Below are 10724 nucleotides of genomic sequence, written 5' to 3'. Positions count from 1 at the left end.
CGAAAATTTGACAATCTGACAATATATATATATATATATATATATATATATATATATATATACACGAATAGGCCTATATACCTGCAGAAGGTCGGTGGTCTCTTCCCGGGAACATTATATCTGGGTTCTCTCTTCCACCATAAAAAAAAAAACTAGACGCCACCAGATAATTGAAAATTTGCTGAATGTGGCGGAAAACATCAATCAATCAACCGAATGCGAGTATTGCGAATAGATAACACGACCTCGATGTATCTAAATGTCAAGTTAAAAGAATATACACCAAGAGATTTTTGTTCTTTTCATGTATGCTCTTTTGAATAAATTCTGCCACGTAAGTAAAAAAAAAACAACAACAACAGGTGAGCTAATAAAGGCACATAAGAAAAACAGTTCTTAGTATTTGTGACAGAGTATAAATATATTCTCATGAAAATCATATCTTATGTTAAGTTAATTTTTTCTGCTCATAAATGTTGCAAAAATGGAATTTGATTTATTGGAAATGCAAATCATTATGTCATCTTTAAATGTTTAGGATTTCCCATATCTATTCAAGTTGAAAGACTACTAATGAAAGTAAAAAAAGAAATCAGCTTTGTTTCCTACCTACCGGTACTGTAATAATTTTCGTGTTCAGGCACAATTTTATATATTAATCACTGTCAAATCGTATATCGGAGAAAATGTCAAATATCACCGCACAAATTAGCGGCGATTCAAGCTTTATTGATTAGCTTATGATGGTTGGAATTTGGGATCTAGTTAAGTAAAATGTTCCTGTAGTAGCTTCCGTGCCTACCCTTCTACACGTAATTCAATAGTTCTGGTGGCCCAATCAACAACAATAAAAAAGATAAGGCAAGAAATATTGGCTAACGTCCTCAAACTTATTTTGGTAATATCTATAAAATTGATTGATTGAATGAATATTGTTTAACGATCCTCTCGAGAATCTTTCACTCATATGGAGACATCACCACTGCCGGTGAAATGCTGCAAAATTTGGGCCTATGCTCGGCACTTACCGCCTTTGAGCAGGGAGAGATCTTTATCGTGCCGCACCTGCTGTGACACGGGATCTCGTTTTTTGTGGTCTCATCCGAAGGACCGCCCCATTAAGCATTTAGTTGCCTCGTTCCAACGCGGATCTCCACAGGACTACCATAAAACTGATAATAATTTCAAATTTAAATTATTTACATAAATGAATTTATGTATTTTCATTTTTACTGCAGATTCTATATATATATATATATATATATATATATATATATATATATATATATATATATTCTAAAAATGTGTTGTGTATTATTTCAGCACATTGAATATAGAGTAAGTATGATTCCTACCACCATCATTTCAATATTAGCTAATTATAAATTCTGCACACCCGGATGATACCGCAAATACCGAGGTCCCGTGTCACAGCAGGTGTGGCACGATAAAGATTTCTCCCTGCTTAAAGGGAACGTAGGGTATAAAAAAATTTCACATTTCAAATACTAAATATTTAGTAATTAAGTCCACTGGTTATTTCCATTTGATTGTAATCTGTTGTGTAGAAATCGGCTATTAAATATAGCTACACATCATCTGCTGGAGGCTGCCATTTTGCAAGATAAAGTTATCGCTCTTTAAGATATTTCCCACAATCCCATCTGTTTATGACGTATACCGGGCAATTGCCTCTCAGTGAAAGCATCTGATCATGTCTGACTGCAAAGGATATCAATATGAGCCTGATTATAATGAAGAGGAATTATTAGCAGCTTCAAATGAAAACACTAGTGCATTGGGATAAATTGATGAAAACGACACTCTTAATTCTTAAACTTTTAATTTTGTATTCTTTATACAGGATTGTTCATTATCTTCACTTCTTCATTCTTCACTTGAACATTCCTTAGCACATATGATGGACAATGACTGGGCAATTCTATCTGTATATGTTGCACAAAGTTGATTTATTCTTCAATATGGATTGAGAGTGGGATATTTTTGTCACTATTCATGTCTTCATTGAGCTGAAAATATAAAAATGAAATCAAACCATTACTTTATAACTTTAGTAATGAATTTTCATGAAAGTGCATGTACATGTACATGTACATGTATTTCACACAACAAAGAGTTTATTTTTCATAGTAGTTTTTTCTCTTTCTGATTTATTAGTACATCTGTTTACAAGAGAATCTAACAATGTGAACCTGTATACAGCACAAATCAGTTGATTATCACTACACCCCTGCAGTAATTACCACATAAATGTCAAGAATTGAAAGATGAACTGCAAAGGGGGAATTCAAATGACCTTGGTTGTAAAACTTTGTTAATCATTTAATAGAGAAGTGCATCAAATTACCTGTTTCCTTAGATGCTGATAGTCCAGGTTGGTCAATAGGTTCTGCATATGAGTTTTCTTTGGTTTCCAAAAGAAAATGGATTAGCTGAAAAATAATGACTAATTAATCATATATACTTACTTCATATATACTATACTTCATATATACTATACTTCATTTGTTTACTTGTACATTTTCAATTTCTTTAAAAACAATAGTATAATACAAAATGTGCTAGTGCTGTGATGATTTTTGAAAGTATTACACGTATCCTGCTTTTCCTCATCTTTTTGAGCTATTTTCTCTTATTTCTTAGGCTTGCTGTCATCAAATATTTTAGTTACTGCATCTTCTTTTTAATAGGTTTTGGTGTGTATCCCAATATCTTAACTTAAATAGATATTAATTTAACTTTGAATATTTAAAAAGCAGTGTTTACCCATCCCTTCATATTTAGCCTGTACAAAATGTTCACTGGATAAGGATAGATTAAATTAGAAAAGCGCAGAGCATAGGCCTAAATATTGCAGTCCTTCACCGGCAGTGGTGACGTTTACATATGAGTGAAATATTCTCGAGAGGGACGTTAAACAATATACAATCATCTACCATTTATAAATTTCAATTGGAGATTTTTCTCTGTACATAGGCCGCAGTCGAACCCATTGACAGTCACAGATTTGGAATTAGTGTATTATAATATGAATATGAACAAAATGATTTTTAAATTATAACATGATAACTTTTTATTCACAGAACTGCGCCAAATGCACCCAAACGGCCCATGTTACAGTGTAGTTCTATTAAAACTCATTTCATTTTGGATAAAGTTTTGGAGAATTATTTGTTTTTTATTAACACTGAACTATATAAAGTATTTTTTCCTGGTATTTTTTTCCTTCAGAATTCACTGGTTTATTTTAATACCAGAGTGAGTACACTTATAGAATCTGACTCGTTTATTCGTATACCCAGTCGTTAAATGCGGTGGGTTTTTATTTTAATTACGACTTCTTTTCATAATTGTAGCTCGTTGGCTGAGTTGGGAGAGACATTGAATTATCTCTCTATCAACTACCGGTGTGAAAGGTGAATCACTTCGTTATATTTTTATTATTACAGTAAAAAAAAAAAAATGATTTCTATGATGATCAGAACTCGTGAAATATCACCTTGATTATCACGCTTAACTCTCTTTCAGCTCGGAGATGGAGGAGAATGAAACCTCGTAAGTATTAAATCTAAATTCTGCGGTAATAAAATTAGAGATTTCAACTGTCAAAAGAAGAATAGTGTAAAGGAGACCACTGATGAGTGAAGGCTTATACACAGGGATCCATGAAACTGCATCATTGAATTTACCTCAGAATTTGATATACTCTTTGTGTGTCGATAAGTTACAGGTAAAAATCTATGCGACGTTCTTCACGGTCAACTCATTATGAGTATCTCCTGTCTTATATGGAGGGATTACCGGTGCGTAAATATGTCCTCCTCAATTGATCTTGATACCCTGCTCTATCCGATACTGTTAAAGGTACCGATAGTAACCTTGATGAGCTGCTGTCTCGGATACTGTTAAATGTACCGAATGTCAAAAACCTTGATGACCAAGTTATGATACCTCCCTTATCCAGAGGGGGTCCAGGGAGTTCGAACCCCCTCCCCCTTTTCGCGGACCCAAAAAATTAAGTTATTCAATTTTAACGAGATTTTGAGTCAAAATGATATGAAAGGTGGATATTTTACATGTAATTGCATCATTAAAATTTATCAACACCAGTATATCATTTAATTCTAGGATAGATAAGACAAAACATTGATATATATTTACGATATTTTCGTCAGATACAAGTATCAGTTAAGAATTCTTAAAAAGTACATATAACATAAAAGTTTTGTTTAAGAAGCAGGCAAGTGAAAAAGAAGTGCCAGGAAATGCTCAGAATGCAGGATTTTGCACCATTTACCGCAGAGCTTCTGAGGGCCGCCTAGGCCCCCACCCCACCCCTGGCCTATTGGACGTAACCTTTAAATCAGCTTTTTTATTATTATTTAACATCAGATCTGAGTATAGCAATAACAATGACTAGACTGGGGGGACAAGTAGTAAATAAACAAAGCATTTTCGTGTATAAAACTGTCTTAAGATCCCCCCCCCCCCCCATTGATGATATGTACACAAGCAAAAGGTGTAAATAAAGGTGGGGTGGAGATTGCGAAAAATAGTTAAAAGATCAAGTGCTGACCTCCCCCCCCCTCCCCGTTCAAAAAGTCCTGGATCCGCCTATGCTTATTACCTCAGTTTAGTAGGTCAGGAGGGAGATGCCTTCAAGGTCATCCATTGTCCTCCTCACAATAGAAGGGATAATCCCCCTATTGTTTTCTCCCCCTATATTTACAATAGAAGGTGATTATCCGGATAATCCCCCCATTGTCCACCCCTTTTGTTTTCTCGCACGATAGACACATTGTCCATCCCCTTCATGCGTCGGCTATACTGCTAACAGATGTTAGATCAAAATGGTGAGAAATGTAATCTATTATAAATATTAATTGAGAGCTATTTCTACGGTGGTAGATTTAGGACATGCAATATTTTTTTCCGTCTTATGTTACAAAATATTATGTCGTTCGAACGAGATATTACCTCGTTCGCACGGCATAATATCTCGTTCGGACGACTCATTATCTCGTTCGCACGAATTATTTTTTTCCCGAAGAAATAACTATTTAATTCCATTTACACAAGGAATACTATTAAAGGCACATGATTAAATTTTCCAACTTTTCCCTCATCCATATTATATACTGAAGTCAACTTCTGAATATCATAGACTTTGGTTAGTTAAGTATATAGTGGGTGCAAAGTAAAAAATAAAAAATACAAAACCTTATCTCGTGCGAACGAGATATTACGCCGTGTGAACAAGATAATAAGTCGTGCGAACGAGATATCTTGTGCGAACGAGAAATTATGTCGTGTGCACAAAATTTAAGTCGTGCGAACGAGATATTATATCGTGCGAACGAGATATTATGTCATGAGAACGAGATAATAAGTCGTTCAAACGAGATATTATGTTGTGCAAACGAGATATTATGTCGTGTGAACGAGATAATATCTTGTTCGAACGACATGATATCTCGTTCGAACGACATGTTTTCCAACATAAGAAGGGAAAAAAATATTTGCATGTCCCAAATATATCACCGTATATTTCTAATTGTTGCTCACATTATTTATCATTTCTTCATTTAAGGATAGTCTGAACAACTGGTAAGACTCTAATTTGAATGAATTTCTTTCTTCATACATACATGTAGTAAAGATAATAACTCTTGGAGTGAAAAATTTAAGTCAGGATTTGTCTTCCAGTTGCATGTAGCATGTTTTAAGAAACTTTCATGATTTTAATTTTTTTTCTTCTATATTATACATTGTATATATGTTTATACAAAATAAGAAATAAGCACTCTGGCCGAGCAATACATGTCCCATACCGGTCCCAAGTCAGGTCGTCTGCGTATTATTAGAACTGCGTGAATAATCGTACGTCGACAGTTTATAATAATGATAATTCATGCACAAGAATAACTATTCAGGTCCCATCAAATAAAAACTATATATGACAGATTCAAATTCCATATTCCATTTTGTCATACGTAGTAACAAATGGTAGAGAAAAAATAAAGTTTGAAATGGTGCAGAAAATAAACAACGCCCACTGAGCATTGAAGACATTTTAAAATACAAATTACCTGGTATTATCCAAGATTCCTAGAATTTCTCAAAATTCATCCATGAAAACACAAAATTCCAACTCGATCTGTAACTGGAATGTCTGAAATATCAAATAAATATATGCAAGCATTAGAAAAAACATGGAGAACTCGGTATTTGTTTAATTCTCTAAGTCCAAGGGTCATAAATCGACAAATGATAAACGTAATGAACAAAATTCCATCATGATCTATAACTGGTAATGGTAAAACAATGTATCTAATATCGAGTGAATGTCTGCAAGCAAGATAAAAAAAAAAAAGTGCGGAAAACAGATTTGCCGGACTGACAGACAGACGGACGGACGGTGTGAAAACCCAAAGTCGCCTTCGGCACCACCGGTAGCCCGAGGGACTAACAAACCATGATTAAACCTTTTATTTGAATAACATTTTTGAGAGGGGGTTATATGTAATGTGATTACATACGTAGGCCTTAGTAAGGTATGATGAATATGATGAATCCATACTGAAGTCACTTATAAATAAGAACCGTTTTATAATAATTGTGTTTTACTTTGTTGAATGACATAGTATACTTGAATAATTTTGATCAGCAATCTATACACGATATAGAATATCGGAACTATCATTTCGTCTCAGATTACGTCGCTGTCTGAATATTGAATGGTCCAACGAGATCTCGTTTTCTGCGTTAACTTAGGCAACAAGCCATGTATCAGGTAAAGTGAGATCAGGCACTTTGCTTCGTTTTTAAAAGTGAAAGGGTGGGGATAAACGAAGAAAGGAATTGATTTCAACTTACAACTCAACTCTATCACAAACGGGTGATTTCAACTTCTCCATCGTCAACTTCTGTATTTATGTAGGAATATTCCATTATCAACTGCATATGGTGTTTATATCAACTGATTCGATACGCAAGAGCTTGTTCTGAGTATGATCAGTTTTTAAATCGAGGGAGGATACTGACAAATAAATTGATGTTACAAGGTTTCGAAAGTCTCGTTTAAAGTCAGCATTTCGCAAATTCTATGGTCGTTATAATGATCTAGTTTGCCCATATAACCTAGCATTGGGTCAAATGCTGTTAATCGTGTTCCATACTGTTCTCTGCACGCTGATTTCGACTATGGATTACTCCGTGTACCTGATCAAGACATAGGGCTCACGGCGGGTTTGACTGGGGATCCCTACTCCTCCTGGGCACACGATCCAACCTCTGGTATATCCAGGGGTCTGTGTTTACCCAACTATATTTTGTATTCCTTGTGGGAGTTATGACTTCGTTATCTTCGCCTCTCATATTTGTCTAAAAGAACTACTTAGCAAGAACATATTTAACTGACCAAACTCCAAAATCGTGGAGGATTGTATCCTACAGTATACTAAGCACATGATTTCAATCTTTATCGGTTCAACTTTGCATTTCCACTACTATTCACCACGATTATAGAAAGCTAATTTATCAATCGTTTCATGTAAAATTAACTAACTTTGAAAGTGATTTTGGGAGAAGTACATCAAACGTCATGAAAAGGGGAGGAGGTCTCCCCGTTGCTATGTGCTTGTATATTGATGCATCAAATGTGTTTATTAATAATATCATTGCATAGCGGTCGTTAGAGGAGGTACACGGCACTGTGATTTATTTTTGTGTCGCCTTCCGCGCTAACAAACTTCCGAAATTTGATTAAATGTAATAACTAAGTCATGAATATGCCACTAGAATATTCGCCTGCAACATTTTGCAAAATAATCTTTTAAACTGGTAGATATTTTTGCATCAGAAAAAGATAGTCTTCGCCCATCACCAAGTTTTCCAACTGAAGTATAAATTTTTGTAACTTCTTTTTTCTGGAGAGTTCAAAATTGTTTTAGCTCCGATACCCGTAAGGGAGCCGCCAAATTTTCATCACGTGACTATCCGTCATTACAGTACTGTGCGCTTGATTTATGTATACCGGATGTAGTTGGTTTACATCTTATAATTAAGTGCAATGTGGTGTTGTGTAGTATATTCAACATGGAGTTCAGCATATTCAATATGGACGTTTCGCAGCAGAGGGAAAATTGGTTTAGATTTGCACTCCTGGACGGTCTAGTTAATTCACTATTTCTTTCTTTTCAGGCATGTTGCGATATCCTAATCGAAGAATTGTCACTTTTGGCATTTTAACATCTATGATAGTCTGCGGATATTTGCCATGGAGGATGTTGGTATCGACTTCAGCTGGGCAGCCCCTGAGACATTATATAAAAAGTATCATAAATGATATGATTTCAGACTCTGTCCAAATCGATAAAATACAATATCAACTGACTGAGAACATACATAATCTGGAGAATAAAATATCAATCGAAGGAAAGAAACGGGGAGAAAAACTTAAGAGGGAAGTTGAAATTCCGTATTGCAAATCGTTTGAAAACTTGACTTTCAAGGAATCGTTAACCGAAACCGTAAAGATAGTGAACAGTTACAATTTTACCCATATCGATAAATATCTTCAACGTTTGCAGTTGGATACAAAGGGGATAGTCCACTTGACACAACAAAGGGAGAACTCAACAGCCCCCACCATTGTGTCAGGATTTTCAGACAATCATTACGACGAGGCAATTGGTCTCTTCAACTCCATTAACAACCCTGTTCGGAAAATGTACCCTGATTTAAAATTTGTAGTATTTGATCTAGGATTGACTGAAGAACACAGGAAAACTGTACAGAAATTATGTAACTGTGATGTCAGGAGGTTTCCATTTGAAAATTATCCATCTCACTTGAAATTCCTCCGGGGTTTCACATGGAAACCCGTTATAATACAGATGATGCTGCAAGAATTCGATTTTGTTATGTGGGTCGATTCATCTGTTCGATTAAATAAGAATGTTGATAGACTATTCGAAAGAGCTAGGTACTTCGGGATACAGGTTGTTGGTGGATATGGTTCTATAGCAGTTCGCACACACAATACTCTGTTTGACTTTCTGAAAGAGGAGCCGTGCTTGTTTAACTATCCAGAAGTACAAGGTTGTTGGGTCGCAATAAAGCGGTCTCTTTTCACATTAAAGGTGTTGTTACAGCCCTGGGTATCATGCGCACTTCAGTATGGTTGTATGGATTTTCCATACTCAAAAGCGTTTCTTACGTGTTCGAGTATGACCCATATTTTCCATTGTCATAGATCTGACCAGTCTGTTCTCGGAATCCTGCTTACTAGATTATTTCACGTAAACAGGCAGCTTTTCGTTTTCAATGATGGCGAATTTGGTAATGTGAGAAGAGGTAGCATTGAAAAGTTTATACAACAGGATAGTGGACATGCATAAATATTCTGCAGCAATGTTTTTCAAATTTTATGCAAAAACACATTTGTTTACGTTTTCGGTAGCAGACAATGTGCTGACAACCATTATCATACTTTCACATTTCCAATGCTTTTTGTTTTGACTATCGGTATAAAATGTAATGATTGACAATTTTTTATGAACGCACTGCAATGGTAAACAATGTACTGAACAGACAAATTACTTTCTAAAAACACTTGGTTTTAAAAAACAAAACAAATTTGCATGAGTGTGCTCTTTAATGTACATTTTGTATATCGACAAAACTGACACTATACATAATGTATAGATGATATATTTACAAATTTTCTTTTATATCCACCTGACCCTCTTTTTATTTTAGCCGAGTTGCAACGAAGTTGAACTCGGCTGTTGGTTTGGTGATGCGGGCGGGCGGTTGGGCGTCAACAATTGGTTTCCGGATGACAACTGGAAAAGTTTACAATCTAATCAAATGAAACTTTGATATATTGTTGGGTACCAGGTAAGAAAGACCCCTATTAGTTGTGGAGAAAAATGGTCAAAAGGTCAAGGTCACAGTGACCGAATATAGAACGAAAATTCAGAAATATTTGGTTTCCTGATGATAACTCAGAAAGTTTCAATCCGAATCAAATGATACTTACAGATATTGTTATGTACCAGGTTAGGAAGACCCCTATTGATTTCGGAGAAAATAGGTCAAAGGTCAAGGTCACAATGACCGAAAATAGATTTAAAATTCCAAAAAAAATCACCAAACCAACAAATGAAACTTGGATATATTGTTGGATACCAGCAAAGCAAGGCCCCTATTGATTTTGGAGAAAAAAGGCAAAGGTCAAGGTCACAGTGACCGAAAATAGATTGAAAACTTTAGATATATTAATATGGTTTCTGGACAGTAACTCGAAAAGTTTAAAACTGAAATTAGTTCTTCACAATTATGAATATGCCACATCATTCCTGACTTAACAATGTATCCCATGCAACTCGGCTCATGCACCCCTGGGTGCATATATTGAATTTTATTTTATTTTTTTACATTCGAATACCAATACCTATTCGTACGTAGTAAGGGTAGTTATAGTCTGAGAAAGTAAATTGAGCTTGGACATAAGCATAACATAAGTAGCATAGTCTCATACATTTGTCTTTCAGGGACAATTTCCAAATTAGCGCGATAGTGAGCAACATGATATTATCTGAATTACATACATGTAGATATGGAATCACGCATTTCATTGCCTCGATGGTTGATTGATTGTTTTACGCCCCGTTGAGAATTTTTCAATCATACCGAGA

At 35.2% G+C, this 10724-nt stretch overlaps 1 protein-coding gene and 1 long non-coding RNA gene across 2 annotated transcripts; one reads left to right on the top strand and one right to left on the bottom strand.

Annotated features, from left to right (window-relative positions):
• Positions 1 to 1826: 1826 nt before the first annotated feature.
• LOC130052085 (uncharacterized) lies at positions 1827 to 2837 on the bottom strand. The gene is made up of 2 exons (XR_008800447.1): positions 2369 to 2837; positions 1827 to 2030 (listed from the first exon to the last, which is right to left on the bottom strand). It is a non-coding gene; the product is annotated as an uncharacterized LOC130052085 (long non-coding RNA).
• Positions 2838 to 8247: 5410 nt separating this feature from the next.
• On the top strand, positions 8248 to 9422 carry LOC130052388 (uncharacterized). Its single transcript, XM_056157230.1, has one exon. It carries the CDS (start codon positions 8277 to 8279, stop codon positions 9420 to 9422), a length of 1146 nt encoding a protein of 381 aa, XP_056013205.1. The 5' UTR covers positions 8248 to 8276.
• The last annotated feature ends 1302 nt before the right edge of the window (positions 9423 to 10724 follow it).

This window comes from Ostrea edulis, chromosome 2 (assembly GCF_947568905.1).
Source record: "Ostrea edulis chromosome 2, xbOstEdul1.1, whole genome shotgun sequence".
Taxonomy (NCBI): domain Eukaryota; kingdom Metazoa; phylum Mollusca; class Bivalvia; order Ostreida; family Ostreidae; genus Ostrea; species Ostrea edulis.
The sequence above is the reverse complement of the archived record's forward strand: the minus strand, read 5'-3'. Positions and strand labels throughout refer to the sequence as shown.

What these genes read in the sequence shown, in the direction of transcription:
- LOC130052388 (XM_056157230.1), top strand. Translation starts at nt 8,277, where the DNA reads ATGATAGTCTGCGGATATTTGCCATGGAGGATGTTGGTATCGACTTCA.